Genomic DNA, 15642 nt, shown 5'->3' with positions numbered 1-15642 from the left:
CGTCACTGTTCTGACATTCTCAATGTTTTTTACATTTATTTATTTGAAAAGCAGAGTGACAGAGAGGAAGAAAGAAATCTTCCATCCACTGATTCACGCCCCAGTGGCTGCAACAGCTGGGGCTGGGCCAGTACTTGGGCCCTCTTCTACTGCCTTCCCAGGTGCATTAGCAGGGAACTGGATGGGCAGTGGAGTAGCCGGGTCTTGAACCTGCACTCCAGGATGGGATGCTGGCCTTGCAAGCAGCTACTTAACCTCCTATGCCACAACCCTGGCTCCTCAATTCTTTTTGAGCAAGGGTTCCACAAATTGTATAACAAGTCCTGAGTGTGGGGAGTCTCGGGTAAGCCTAAGTTTTTTCCATTGTTAACGGGCAAAAGACACCACCCCTCTCCCATCCCTTACCACCAATCACACCTGAAACTGCCCAAGCCCACTCAAGAGAGTCTCACTTGGATCCTGGGGCTCCCACTCACTGTCTCTTGAGATCACTTGAGTTAAGCCTGATGCATTTGGAGGCTTCATAAGAGGATTTGCCTTAATTAGGGCTCCTGAACAGGAAGGTAAATGGAAGCTTCCACTCCCCCAGACACCCCAAAAGTGTACTTTGGCATTTATAAGGGAGAGGTAAACAGACAGCATCGTAATGTCTTCCTAACTGTCACTCTGCCAGGTCCGATTGGCAAGAAGCTCATTTAAAGAAAGGTGATTTATGTTTTTCTTCTTTTTTTTTTTAAACCACATTCTTTCAGATCCCTGATTGCTCAGGTCCAGGGAAGGGGAATGGTGTTAACCAGAGGCAGGGGCAGAAAGAGGATTAGAGTGGAGAGTTCCCAGGCTTTGGAGGTAGCAGGGTCTGGGTTTGCATTCTGAGCTGGCTACTTGATCAGGTTCACGCCCTTGAACTTAGGGCAAATAGTCTAACCACTCTGGACTCAGTAATTTCAGCTCTAATGTGAGATTACTAGCACTTCCTCATGGTGTCCCAGAGGATCTATAAAGTGCCCTAGGCTGACATGTACTTGCCCTCTGTAAGTGAACTGGAGTTGATGGCATCATTGACTGTGGCATACGGGCACAGGGCAGTTTGAAAATTTGTGCTGCTTTGATAGCCACTTCACAGACCTGCTTCCCAGGAGCCTGGGTCAGATTCATCAGGCTCTTGTTAGAGTTAGGAAGAGGAAAGCTGGGTGAACAGAGAAAAATAGGGGTCAGGGCAGGGCTCAGCGCTGTAGCGTAGAAGGCTAAGCCTCTGCCTGCAGCGTCAGCATCTCATATGAGCGCCGGTTCGAGTCCCTGCTGCTCCACTTATGATCCAGTTTGTAAGGCCGCCACAAAACACACCAAACACTGGAGTAAGGGAAAGAGTTTATTGGGGAAACCTAACAGACCAGAGGGAAGGGGTGAAGAAGAACAAGAGGGAGAAGGAGAGCGTAAGAGAGAGAGAGTGAGAGAGATCAGAGATCAAGAGAGATCCAGAGACAGAAAGAAAGCCACGTGTTCAGAAACAGGGCCTTTTAAAACTTTGCCAGGGGGCGGGCAGGAAAGTAGGAGCATTAAATTCCATTAGGATGGAGGTGGAACTGACACTGGTGGTTGGGCCATGTGGTCACCTGGCTTCCAGCAATGACAGTGGGGGCCAGAGCCTAGGATGGTGTCCAGGGTGTAGATCACACCATACATAAAACTGCGCCATTTTACTAACACAGTTCCCTGCTAATGTGCCTGGGAAAGCAGCAGAGGATGGCTCAAGTCCTTGGGCCCCTGCAGCCACGTGGGGGACCCGGACAAAACTCCTGGTTTTTGACTGGCCCAGCTCTGGTCATTATGGCCATTTTGGGGGGATGAGCCAGCAGGTGGAAGATCTCTGTCTCTCCTCTCTATGTATCTCTAGCTTTGAAATAAATAAATCTTTAAAAAAGAAAAAGAAGGGTCCAGTATAGAGCACAGGAATTCCTCATTCCAGTTTCATAGCTTAATCAGCAAGTCTTTACTTAAGAAATCATTTACTTCTCCCAAACTTTCACCCATTGTGTCATGTCCCAGATTAAAACCCCATTGACAGCAGACCCAATGGGTAACATCTGTGATGATGTGGGAAGATAGGCAATGAGGTCTTTAAATAGATAATGTTAGGGGCAAGTGTTGTGACACAGTGGGTTAAGCCACTGCTTGGGGGTGCCTGTATCCCATACTGAGTACTGAGTTTGAGTCCTGGCTACTGCACTTCTGATTCCAACTTCCTGCTAATGTGCCTGGGAGGCAACAGATGATGGCCTAAGTAATTGGTTTTCTGCCATTGATGTATGAAACCCAGATGGAGTTCCTGGCTCCTGGCTTCAGTCTGTCCTAGTCCTGGCTATTTGCAGTCACTTGGCAAAAGAAAAGTAGGTGGAAGATCTCTCTCTCTCTCTCTCTGCTTTTCAAATAAATTTAAAAAAATAGGTGAGGATAGTGTAGTGATGGTTCAAATCCCACACACTATTTTTTTTTAAGATGTTTTATTTATTTGAAAGGCAGAGTTACAAAGAGAGGAACAGAGAGAAAGAGACCATATGCTGGGTCTCTCCCTAAAGGGCCCCAAGGTCAGGGCATGCAGGCAGAGGCTTAAGGTGCTCACTACAAAGCCAGGCCCTCCCACCCACTTCTATTTCCTGCCTACTGTGAGAGTTAATGGAATTAAAATGTACATTTATTTGGTCTTTATTAAAACATGCACTTTCCATGAACTTCTGAAGGTTACTCAATCGCTTCACATCTCAATGTCTTCCTCTATTAAGTGAGGATGCAATAACACAACCTGCCTCTCAGGGTTGTGAATGAGGGAATGGGCACGCAGTGTCTACTGATTCTTTTCAAGACTTCCATGTTTGGGTAACCCCGGGAGTCCCCTTGTTCTGCACTGGGTGGAGCTGACATTCCAGGCTAGAGAATGGTGTCCAGGCAGGGGGCCTGTGCGCGCAGGAAGTGAATGGGACACAGAGGGAGGTCACAGCTAGTTGCCAAGGAGCCAGGTTTGCTTTGCCCCAGAGGACTGGGGGTTGGTGTTTACAGGTAACTAGGTGAGGGTGGGGGGCGTGATTTGTGAAGAAGTTAAAGGTTAAACAAAAGGAATTCTTCCTGCGGAATGAATGGGAACTAGCCAGGTGGGGGGGGGGGCAGCGCCTGCCAGCCCTGCCCACCCTGCAGTGGAGGGTGAGGGCTCCCTGTGGCCATGGAAACCTGGCCACTCTTTTCCACGGGGCTGTGGGCTGGCCTATTTAACTCCCTGCACCCAAGGATCTGCATCCCAGACCTTTCTCTTCTCAGGATCCCTTAGCGCCTTTGGCCATCTGCGCCCCGCCGAGATGGGGTGCCACTCCAGTAAGACCACGCTTGTGGCAGAAGAGCCCCGCAAGTCTGGAGAGGAGCCGGAGGGAGAAGAGCCCAGCGTGGAGACCAGTACGGAGGCGGCGCTGGAGCAGGACGCCTCGCGGCGGGACGGAAGCCCTGAGCAGAGCTGAGGAGCTGTTCTCTGGAGATCGAGGCTCACCTCTGTGGAGCAAGAGACAAACCCCATCGTGAGAAGCTCCAGAGGGAGGAGAGACAGATGCCCTGCGTTGGGGTTCAGGTTTCAGAAGTTACCCTCAGCTGGCTTTGCTAACGGGAGCTGTGGGTGGATGCCCTTTCCCAGCCCTGGGGAAGAGGACGGAAGAAGCCTGCACACATCCTGGAATGTCAAAGACGTTTCTGGAAGCAGCCGAGCCTGGCGGCAGCCTGTGCTGACTCCACTGTCTGTCGTGGGCTGTAGAGGTCCAGCGACCCCCCACCGGCCCCAGTTTCCTGCTCCGGGCTTGTGACATTGACTGGGGTGTGTGGATCTCTTCCTCTTCCCCTTCTCTCCTTTTTATTCCAGCAGCTGGCAGAACAGCCCATGTCCCCGACCAGAAGGCTTTGCAATTTGGCTCTCTCTACACTGGTTGTATGAATAATTGAATATCTAACTTGCAGTACTGTTAATGAATTATGGGAATGATCATTATCAGACTGTGATCACATAAGTGGAGAGCAGCAAGGCCTTGGTCACACAGCAAGTGGAGCGTTGGAGTGCTGGTGGGAGGGAGGGAGGGAGGGAGGAGAGATTCACATTCTGGGTTCTTTAATTCCCCAGAAACATGTCACTGTACTAATATGCACATGTCTCCTCCCATCCAAAGCCTGTGAATTTGAACCCTCTAGCATCTGAGCTATCTGCATCCAGCCTTCAAAAATATTTCACTGTTTACTAACATGTCTGTCAGCCTTTCTTTCTCCCCCCTGCATGTGTTTTGTTGTTAATTCGACTCCAAAGCATTTTCATTTGAAATCAAATAGACATGTTTGCAAATAAATGATGACAGAACACATTTGAAAGACAGGATTGGGGGTGGGAGAGGAGGGCTTCCGGCAGGGGAGGGTATAGCTGGGATGCTGGAGAAGACTGCAGAAGAGCCCTTGCTTGGTGCCAGGTGTGGTGCTCAGAACCGGACAGGGATGGTTTAAGGCACAACCTGTTCCTGTGCGATAGATGAGGAAGCAAAGTAAGTCGCCCGGCTGCTATGGCCAGCCGGAGAGAGAGGCAGCCAGGTCCCAACCTAAGCAGTGTGGCTTCTGAACTTGTGCACTTTTTAAAGCAGAGGGTCTTCCCCAACTGCATTGCATGTCGCTTTGCACATGGTCAGAACCCACTGGGAGTTGGCCCATTGTGGGGCAGGTGATGCACTTGAAAGACTTTTACTTTTATTCTGGTGGTGGGGAAGAAAGAAGCGGAGGCAGGGAGGGAGGCGGGAGCAATAAACTCCTGCCAGGGACCCTCTCCCTGGTTATAAAAACCCGAGGAACAGGGGCAGCATTGCTGGTATAGGAGAAGGAGGGGCAAGACATCAAGCAGTTTGGACTGAAAATGAACCACCAAAGGTTCCTTTTGCTTCAGCAGAGCCCAGTGTTTTTCCAAGAAAGGAGCGGGAGAAGCCAGGCCTCATCAGCTGGCCCAGAGCCCTGCTCTGTCCCCCGGGGTGCAAGCTTTCAGTGGGCCAGGACACATGCCTGGGCTTGCAGCTGGGGAGCAGGAAGTTTGAGGTCTCTCTCTCCAGCTTACTGAGGATAGGCCGAACTCCAGGGAACTGCTTGCAATTGTGTGTGAGTGTGAGTGTGTGTGAATAACTGTTTTTCTCTCTCCTCCCTCCTGATGGAATTTTCCCCTGCAGATACAGGACTGTGCCTGGTAAGAGCTGCTCAGGATGGCCATCCTCAGAAGAGTTCTAGGCTGGTGGTGAGGCTTTGAGGCTGGGTGCGGCTTGCTTTACTGGCCCCTAAGGGGAAGAAATCACTCGGCTCCTTACCAAGTCAGAGGAAGGAGGCTCCAGGTCCTTAGAAGTTCAGAAACCGGGTGGTTGATTTTTTTTTTTGCTTCTTTTGGGATGGGATAAAATGCTCATTCAATTACACTCAAGGTCTCTAAGGGCTTTAAAAACAGGATTTCTCATCCACCTCCAGCTGTGGCAAGCATGCTGCAATTTGCCAGGAAGTTAATCTGTAACAGGAAAAAGCCCCCAGTTTCTCTTTAAGGACACTCTAGCTGTTCCATGGGGGCCTGGTAGCGCTCACCTGCCTCCCTCAGAGACTCGGGAATGCTACAAGTGCCTGGAAGTGGTCAGGGTCACGTCTACTCTAATATGACTCCGCCTCTGGAAAGTCAGGTCTGTGCACACTCTGTGACCCAAGGAATTGCTCTGGTCCGCTTCCCAAACTGCTGGGAGAGAAGGGGTTTGTTTATTACTTAACCTATATATCCATCCCCCTATCTATTTATTTATTTATACTTTTAGCTCTTGCCCTGGATTTTTCAGCTATATAAGACAACACATTTTCCCTTATATACCAATTCATTTATTCAAGTACTTAGTGAGTGCCTAGCTTTTTCGGTCACTCACTCACTCCTGTTAATTCAGCAGTTCCTGGGCAACTACTCTGTGCCGAACTCCTCAGTTAATGAAATGTTGATGCGTAGTCTCTGTGGGAGCATGACCTGGAACAGGTCAGTAAAGAGAGATTCCTTTCAGTCTAGGGGAGACTCAAGTTTAGCATTTAAGAGGCATAGGATGGGCGGCATTGTGGCACAGCATATAAAGCCGATGCTTGGGGCCAGCACTGTGGTGCAGTTGGTTAACACCCTGGCCTGAAGCACCAGCATCCCATATGGGTGCCGGTTCGAGACCCGACTGCTCCACTTCTGATCCAGCTCTCTGCTGTGGCTTGGGCCCCTGCACCTGCATTGGGAGACCCGGAAGAAGCTCCTGGTTCCTGGCTTCGGATCAGCGCAGCTCTGGCTGTTGCAGCCAGTTGGGGAGTGAACTATTGGATGGATAGACCTCTCTCTGCCTCTTCTCTCTGTGTAACTCTGACTTTCAAATTGATATATAAATCTTAAAAAAAAAAAAAAAAAGCTGATGCTTGCATTGCCGGCATGCTTGCAATGTCCCATGTCTCCCTTACCTGAATGCTGGTTTGTTCCCAGCTGCTTCGCTTCCAATCCAGCTTCCTGCTACTGAGCCTGTGAGGGCAGTGAATGAATGATGGCCTAAGTTTTTGGGACCTTACCTCCCATGTGGGAGATAAGGATGAAGTTCCTGACTCCTGGCTTTGGCCTGGCCCAGCTCTGGCTGTTGTAAGCATTTGGGAAATGAACCAGTGGATGGAAGACCTCACACACATACGCTTTCTCTCTGACATTCTTCCTTTTAAAGAAAAAATGTCGCTCCCCCTCTTCGTGGAGGAACGACACAGGACCCTGCGCTGTTCTTTCGTCTGCTCGGCCCTCCCCGGGTTTGCTGCTGGTTCTTCCCGGGTTGGCTACTATCCCTTCCACCTCCGTGGAAGGGCAGTTCCCCCTGGCCACATTCCCCACTTCCGCAGGGGAGCGGCACACCGCCGGCCGGCTCTTCTCGGGGGCTGCACAGGTGTTCCTTCAGCTAGATGTTCCCCTTAGATGTTCCTGGTGCATGCCGTCTCTCTCCTCCTTTATAGTCCTCCTCCGCCAATCCTAACTCGGCTGCCCACACGCCGAGTACGCTGCTCTCCAATCAGGAGCAGGTCCTACAGTTTATTGGTTGAACTGGAGGCAGCTGTGTAGAAGCTGTTTTCTCCTCTCCCAGCGCCATATTGTGGGAGAGCAGATGCATAGAATAAGTCTTAATTCCAGTAACTCAGTCTAGTCCGGGTTGCTCCCCACAGATCCCCCTTTCTTTTTATTTTTTGGCGTTGATACGCGCCTGTCTTCGGTGTCCCGCGGCACACACTCTGCTCTACTTGCTAGAGTTGCCACAGGCTCTTACAAGTCCTATCAATCAGGCAAACCGAATCCGGGTCCTCTCTTCGCCATGTTGTGAGGAGGTTTTTAGGCGCTGATGCGTGCCTGTGTTCGGTGCCCTGCAGCGCATGCTCTGCTCTGCCTGCAGGGGCTTACAAGCCCTATCAGGCAAAACGAATCCAAGCCTTCTCATTGCCTTTTTGTGGGGAGGCCTTACTGATGTTAATTCGTGCCTGTCTTCGGTGACCTGCGGCGCATAAGCTGCTAGCCGCCGCAGGTGCTCATCGTGCTCATCGCCTCACTTAATCAGGCAGACCGAATCCAAGCTCTCACATTGCAGTGTTGTAGGGAGGCCTTTCTATTTCTCTATTTCTCTATCTCCGGGCATTCCCATTTCTCCCATTTTACTTCTATCTTCCAGCATTCCTATTTCTCTTTTACTTCTAAACTTCTGTTTCTCTTATCCCCGCAGCTTCCCGCTGCCCGCCCCGAGGCTGCTTCTCGGCGGCTTCCCGGCTGAGCCGCTTCAGCCCGCGCCTCTCTCATCTGCGCAGCTTCCCGGCTTTGCGCGGCTTGGCTTCGCGCGCTCCGCGGTCTCCACGCCCTTCGCGTCTGCACCACGGCCTCACGCCAGCCCCGTTCCCTATCTATTCACGCCCCGTGCTCTCTCTGCACGCGGCGGCTTCCGCGAGTCACACAGCGTAGCTTACGTGTCCGCCACTAGCATTCAATCTAAGTTCCCCGGGCTAGCCTGGCGAATTCAACCCAGCTCACGTTTCCGCCCCACGGTTTGGCTTCCCGTCCTTTGCTCCCCGGGCTAATCAGACGGATCCCAATCTGGCTTACGTTTCAGCTTCTGGTTTCAACTTTTCGCCCCCTATTCCCGGGCTAACTTGAGAATCCCAAAGTGGCTTTCGTATCCGCTTCGGCCTGCCCCCCGCGGCTTCAATTTCCCTAACATTTTTCTCTACCCGGTATATTTCCCCAAGCTTTCTTCCAACAATACTCCTCCCTCATTTCTCCTGGCCTCTCCCCACAGTCCGTATCTGAGTCTATGCCTAGGCTTTCAATAGCTTCTTCCGGCACCCTTTTCGTCCGGCTTTTCCCTAGGCTGTTTGCTAGTCTCTCTCTCCGATATTTTCCCTAGGCTGTTTGCTAGTCTCTCTCTCTGATATTTTCCCAGTTCTTCCCGTTTCTTCCCTCCTAAGTTTCCTATCCATCCTAGGTTTCCTATCCGAGTCACGGCACCATTATGTCGCTCCCCCTCTTCGGGGAGGAACGACACTAAGCCCTGCCTAGGCTTCATATCCGAGTCACGGCACCATTATGTCGCTCCCCCTCTTCGTGGAGGAACGACACAGGACCCTGCGCTGTTCTTTCGTCTGCTCGGCCCTCCCCGGGTTTGCTGCTGGTTCTTCCCGGGTTGGCTACTATCCCTTCCACCTCCGTGGAAGGGCAGTTCCCCCTGGCCACATTCCCCACTTCCGCAGGGGAGCGGCACACCGCCGGCCGGCTCTTCTCGGGGGCTGCACAGGTGTTCCTTCAGCTAGATGTTCCCCTTAGATGTTCCTGGTGCATGCCGTCTCTCTCCTCCTTTATAGTCCTCCTCCGCCAATCCTAACTCGGCTGCCCACACGCCGAGTACGCTGCTCTCCAATCAGGAGCAGGTCCTACAGTTTATTGGTTGAACTGGAGGCAGCTGTGTAGAAGCTGTTTTCTCCTCTCCCAGCGCCATATTGTGGGAGAGCAGATGCATAGAATAAGTCTTAATTCCAGTAACTCAGTCTAGTCCGGGTTGCTCCCCACAAAAAAAGTCATTAATAATTATCAGAGAAAGAGGATGGATATTTCAGCTGTAGGATGGATGACCTGAGGTCGGACACCACAGGCTGCACAGGGCGTGATGTGCAGAGCACACGATGCCAGTGGCTGAGTGTAGACGCGTCCACAGGATTCCATCATGAAAAGCCTGAGAGCTCACCCTCACCATGATGGGGAGTCTACTGGACAGCTCTGGGCAGCAGACTGACACTGGGCGGTCATTTGCCTTTGAGTGCTCTGTCTGCCGTCTCCTGTAACAAGTCATGTCTCCTTGGGGAATCTTTACTGTTGTTAAGGAACCATGATAAGTGTTGCTTATATGCATCAGCAAGTCAGAATACTGAAGCCACATTCTCTTGTGGATGTGGAGAGAAAGTTTTTGATGAGGTGGCCAAGTGAGGAGTCAGGACTGTGCTCAAATCGAATCCCTGGTCCAGGGACAGGTTTTATGGGTTGGGGAAGAGGGAGCTGTCTGCAGAAACATTGCTGAGGTGAGTACTAATTGGAGGGGCTTGGAATCAGGCCAGCATAGTGCAATGGTGGTTTATTATCACTATTATTATTATTAAAGTTTTATTTTTTTGAAAGGCAGAGTCACACCAGATGGAGCTCGGCCAATCCGAAGCCAGGAGTCAGGTGCTTCATTCGGGTCTCCCACATGGGTGCAGGGGCCCGAGTTCTTGGGCCATCTTCTACTGCTTTCTCGGGCACATTAACAGGGAGCTGCATTGGAAGTGGAGCAGCTGGGACTCCAACCGGCGCCCATATGAGATGCTGGCATTGCAAGTGGTGGCTTTACCCCCTACACCACAGTGCTGTAGCCCCACAATGCGTTTTTATCAGCTTCCATAAGAAAGAAGGAACTTTAGAGCCGGCGCCGTGGCTCAATAGGCTAATCCTCCACCTTGCGGCGCCGGCACACCGGGTTCTAGTCCCGGTTGGGGCGCCGGATTCTGTCCCGGTTGCCCCTCTTCCAGGCCAGCTCTCTGCTATGGCCAGGGAGTGCAGTGGAGGATGGCCCAGGTGCTTGGGCCCTGCACCCCATGGGAGACCAGGAAAAGCACCTGGCTCCTGGCTCCTGCCAGGATCAGCGCGGTGCGCCGGCTGCAGCGGCGGCCATTGGAGGGTGAACCAACGGCAAAAGGAAGACCTTTCTCTCTCTGTCTCTCTCTCACTGTCCACTCTGCCTGTCAAAAAAAAAAAAAAAAAAAAAAAAAAAAAAAAAAAGAAAGAAGGAACTTTAAAAAAAAATATGTGATTATAGCCATTATTAAGATGGGAGAACTTTTGGGAAAATAATGGGGAAATATAAGAGGTTTTTGTGTTTGGGCATCAGAGGGAAACCCAGTGAAGGAGGCAGTCAGACTGGAGAGAGGGGCAGTCTGGTGTCACTCGTGGCTTGCATGATGAGATGGGGCTGATCTCGTTCCTGGACTCCAGGCTGGGCACCGTGTACTGCTGGTCACAGTGACTAGAGAAAAGGCAGGCATGTAGACTACCCTAAACAAGGAGAATCTTCTTTGGACTCTATTGAATTAAGAAAGAAACAGTCACCTGTGGGGAGCAACTCGGACTAGACTAAGTTACTGGAATTAAGACTTATTCTGTGCATCTGCTCTCCCACAATATGGCGCTGGGAGAGGAGTAAAAACAGCTTCTAGGCCGGCGCCGCAGCTCACTAGGCTAATCCTCCGCCTTGCGGCGCCGGCACACCGGGTTCTAGTCCCGGTTGGGGCACTGGATTCTGTCCCGGTTGCCCCTCTTTCAGGCCAGCCCTCTGCTGTGGCCAGGGAGTGCAGTGGAGGATGGCCCAGGTGCTTGGGCCCTGCACCCCATGGGAGACCAGGAAAAGCACCTGGCTCCTGGCTCCTGCCATCGGATCCTGCCATCGGATCAACGCGGTGCGCCGGCCGCAGCGCGCTGGCTGCAGCGGCCATTGGAGGGTGAACCAACGGCAAAAGGAAGACCTTTCTCTCTGTCTCTCTCTCTCACTGTCCACTCTGCCTGTCAAAAAAGAAAAAAACAAACAAACAAACAAAAAAAACAGCTTCTACACAGCTGCCTCCAGTTCGACCAGTAACCTGCAGGAGCTGATCCTGCTCCCGATTGCAGGAGAGCAGCGTACTCGGCGTGTGGGTAGCAGAGTTGAGATTGGTGGAAGAGGACTATAAAGGAGGAGAGAGACAACATGCACCAGGAACATCTAAGGGGAACACCTGAGGAACATCTGAGCAGCCCCGAGAGAGCCGGCTGGCGGTGTGCCACTCCCCCGCGGAAGTGGGGAAAGTGGCAGGGGGAACCGCCCTTCCACGGAGGTGGAAGGGTCGGTAGCCAACCCGGGAAGAACCAGCAGCAAACCTGGAAGGGCCAAGCAGACGAAAGAAAAACGCAGGGTCCTGTGTCGTTCCTCCGCGAAGAGGGGGAGCGACAGTCACCTTTTCTTGGAATTTGTAACATTGTAGGATATAAGTCTTGAACTTCTTATCAATTTTCCACTCCTGGGGAGGAAGCTATGGATAGAAGATGAGCTTGTTTTCCTGTGCATCAGACACCAGAGCCACGGGCTTTTGCAGAGAGAGTTTACTATGAAGCAGCCAAACAAGGAAGCAGGAGCAATTCTCAAACATGACTCCCTGCCTAGCTTTCACTAGGAGCTTTCACAGGAGGAGAGGTGGTGATGGGACATGGGAGTTAACTGGTTAACGAAGACAGAGGGGTCCTTGGTTCTTTTGCACACACATGGTCACCTATATGGCTCTTCCTACACCACATGTTCAGAAATGGAAGCCTCAGCCTGCTTGGTTGGGGGAGATTTTGGCCCAAAGCATTATTATTTCATCCAGTGGTCAGTGGCACATATGGCGCCATCCTGTGGTTCTGACTAGTTTTATTTATTTACAAGGTGGTGGGGTGGGGAGCAGGCAGAGAGGGAGATGATCAATCTTCCATCCATTGGTTCACCCCTACAATGCCCACAACAGCCAGGCTCGTGCCAGGCTGAAGCCAGGAGTCAGGAACTCCATCTGGATCGCCCGTATGTGTGACCAGGTTCAAGTACTTAAGCCATTATCTACTGCTTCCCAGGTGCGTTAGCAGAAAGCAATCCCTGAAGCATGCATGGCACTGGATCCCAGGCACTGTTGTATGGGATGCCAGCATCCCAAGCAGTGGCAGAACCCATTGTGCCACAAGGCTGGCCCCTGGTTTTGTCTGGGTCTCACAAAGTATTACATCTCTGAACATAAGGTCCAAACTGTGGTCAGTTCCCTATCGCTGTAGGACCCAGTCGTGAGTGGGGCCAAGAGAAGGACAAAGGCAGGCCAGCTTCCGGGTGAAGTCGCTGAGCAACTGCATCTTGCACTGCCAGAAGCTGATACTAGCCCTAGAGGATTTGCGTGAGCTAATGCATTATCTTTTGTTGTTGTTACAGTGGCTTGAATTTGCTTTCTGCCATTTTCAAAGACTTCTGAATAAATCAGGTCAAGTTAGATGTGTACATTAGGTCAGGCACCTTGGTAACTACTTGGGGATGCAGGTAGGAGGGATAAAGCATGAATCCAAGTTGGGAGAAAATTCCCTGCCCTAGGAAAGAAGACTGGAAGGAGGGCCAGGTTCAGAGGAAAGGTTAGTTGAGTTTTTTTTTTTTTTTTTTTTTTTTTTTGACAGGCAGAGTGGACAGTGAGAGAGAGAGACAGAGGAGACAGAGAGAAAGGTCTTCCTTTGCCGTTGGTTCACCCTCCAATGGCCGCCGCGGCCGGCGCACCGCGCTGATCTGATGGCAGGAGCCAGGAGCCAGGTGCTTTTCCTGGTCTCCCATGGGGTGCAGGGCCCAAGCACCTGGGCCATCCTCCACTGCACTCCCTGGCCACAGCAGAGGGCTGGCCTGAAAGAGGGGCAACCGGGACAGAATCCGGCGCCCCAACCGGGACTAGAACCTGGTGTGCCGGCGCCGCAAGGCGGAGGATTAGCCTAGTGAGCCGTGGCGCTGGCCCTGGTTTTTTTTTTTTTTTTTTTTTTTTAAAGATTTATGTATTTGAAAGGCAGGGTGATGGGGTTGTGGGGAGGGGGAGGGAAGGAGAGAGAGAAATATCTTCCATCTACTGGTTCAGTCCCCAAATGGTCACAGCACCCTGGGCTGGGCCAGTCTGAATCATCAGAAGTGGAGCAGCCAGGACTGGAACCGGCACCCTGATATGGGATGCCTGCGTTGCAAGTGGCAGTTTAGCCCACTGAACTGCAATGTTGAGTTTTGGAGAAGTTCTGTCTGATGTACTTATGAAGCAAAATATGAACATAATAATAGCAGGGGTCGGTGTCGTGGCGTAGTGGGCTAAGCCAGTGCCTGTAATGCCTACGTCCTATATGAGTGAGAGTTCCAGTCCAGGCTGCTTCACTGCTCTCTGTTAATGCACCTAGAAAAGTAGCAGAAGGTGGACCAAGTGCTTTGAGTGCCTGCTGCCTATATGGGAGACACAATGGAGCTCCTAGCTCCTGGCTTCAGCCTGCTTAGGTCGCTGTGGCTGTTTGTTGACGGAAGAAGCAGTTGGAAGATCTCCTTCTGTCACTTCCCCTGCTTTTCAAATAAGTAAAATAAGTCTTAAAAAATGAGAGCAGATACTTAACATCACTCTCACGAAGTCCAGCCACTGTTCCAAATGCATTACACAGCGGACTCACTGAATCCTCACAACCACCCTAGCCTCATTGATATGCAAGCACAGGAGGCATGCCGGTTCGTTTTATGGTGTCAGAAGTGGCCTGGGCTAAGGGATCGCCAGGGAGCTGGTGCACCTTTATTTCTGGGTGTGTCTGCGAGGGTGTTTCCTGAAGTGATGAACCCTTGACTCGGCAGGCTGAGTAAAGCAGACTACCTTCCAGCAGCGTCCACTCTGGAAGACCCAAGCAGAGCAAAGCAGAGGAGGGGAGAAATCCTCGCTCTTCTTGATCTGGGCTTCCACCTTCTCTTGCCCCTCAGACCCCGGAGCTCCTGGTTCTCAGGCCTTTCGGGCTCAGACAGAGTTACAGAGCTGGCTCTCCTGACTCTCTGGCTTCTGGGTGCCATATCAAAGCACTTCTGGGCTTCCGTAATCATGTAAGCAAATTCCCATTAGAAATCTCTCTCTTTTTTTTTTTAAATGTTACTTTTATTATTTATTTGAAAAGCAGATATCTATCTATTTATCTATCCATCCATGTCTATTCACTCTCCAAATGCCTACAGCAATAAGGGCTAGGCCAGGCTGGAACCAGGAACTCCATCCAGGTCTCTTGTACAGTACTTGAGCCATCATGTACTGCTTCCCAGAGTGCATTGGAAGGAGGCTGGATCAGAAATGGAGCAGAAGGGGCTGGAACCAGCACTCAGATATGGGATGCAGGCATCCCAAGTGTCTGTGCCACAACACCTACCCTGAATTTCTTCTTATAGATTTCTCTGTATCCAATTGATTCTATTTCTCTCCAGAACTCTGATACAAGGGGTCAAGTAACTTACATCAGGTATTTCGTCTCTCAAGGACAGACCTGGGGCAGTTTGGTTCTCTATAGGCTGAGACTTCAGAAATTCATCTGTGAGTTGTGGGGGACTTTTATGACCTCAGAGTTAGCGTAAAGTTCATTTCATTTTTAATAGACATTTTATTTTTAAAAAATTCATTTATTTTCAGTTATTGGAAAGAGAGTTGGAGAGAGTGAAATAGAGATCTCAGATCCACTGGCTCACTCACAAGTGCCTGCAACAGCCAGGGCTGGACCAGGTCAAAGGCAGAAGCCTGGAACTCCATCCATGTGTCCTATATGGGTGGCAGGGACCCAAGTACTTGAGCCATCACATGCTGTCTCCCTGGGTGCTCGTTAGCAGGAAGTTGGAATCAGGAGTGGAGCTGGACTCAAACCCAGGCACTCTGATGTGGGATGTCAGCATCCCAAGCAGCAAGATGAAGAACGCTTATCTGAACTTCCTTTATCTGACTAAAGCAGAGTCTTTCAGATACGAGGCTGCCAGTAACCCCCACTCTGAGGGAGTTTCCCACGGATTCAGCTGCCAAGAAAACAGATTACTCATTCCCACTGAAGCCTCAACCCCCTTCTTTTGTTAAATTGATAATAGATACCTTCACTTTGAGCTGTTCCCTGAGCTCTGCATTGTTGGAACCTCCTGTGTACAAGGGTGACCACCTCCCCTTTTAAATCTGACTTTTCTTGATAAAATTTGCAGTCCCCAATCACTGGATCTTATTTAGGAGAGGAAAATTTTTCCTCCCAACAGAGTCATCACCCAGGAGAGATAAGCAGCCTGTGTCCTCTCATCCACATCTGAGAGTGCTTCAAAAAACTCATGGAAAATGGACTTTAAAAGCAAATTTATTTTGGTGTAAAAATTCAGAAATCCATGCACAAGACTCTTCAAAAGTTCATGGAAGGGGCCAGTGCTGTGGTGTAGTAGGTTAAGCACCCACCTGTGGCAACAGCATTCCGTATGGGCACCGGTTGGA

General features: G+C 50.9%; 1 protein-coding gene across 8 annotated transcripts in view; it reads left to right on the top strand.

The window, feature by feature from the left end:
* Window positions 1-4385, top strand: part of CHD9NB (CHD9 neighbor) — a 57486-nt gene extending 53101 nt beyond the window's left edge. For 7 of the 8 annotated variants that reach the window (XM_070063530.2, XM_089320035.1, XM_089320033.1 and 4 more), the window contains one exon: window positions 3310-4385. In XM_070063530.2, coding sequence (XP_069919631.1) covers window positions 3348-3503 — 156 coding nt within the window. In that variant the 5' untranslated portion in view covers window positions 3310-3347 and the 3' untranslated portion in view covers window positions 3504-4385. Of the gene's footprint in view, window positions 1-2937; window positions 3055-3309 lie in introns of those variants that run through there. The other variant, XM_089320036.1, reaches the window with a different exon arrangement.
* The last annotated feature ends 11257 nt before the right edge of the window (window positions 4386-15642 follow it).

The sequence above is a fragment of the Oryctolagus cuniculus genome, chromosome 18, assembly GCF_051225735.1.
Source record: "Oryctolagus cuniculus isolate XC-2025 breed Fujian yellow rabbit chromosome 18, ASM5122573v1, whole genome shotgun sequence".
NCBI classification, from domain to species: Eukaryota; Metazoa; Chordata; class Mammalia; order Lagomorpha; family Leporidae; genus Oryctolagus; species Oryctolagus cuniculus.
Note: the sequence above shows the minus strand (reverse complement) of the source record. Positions and strands in the feature narration are given on the sequence as shown.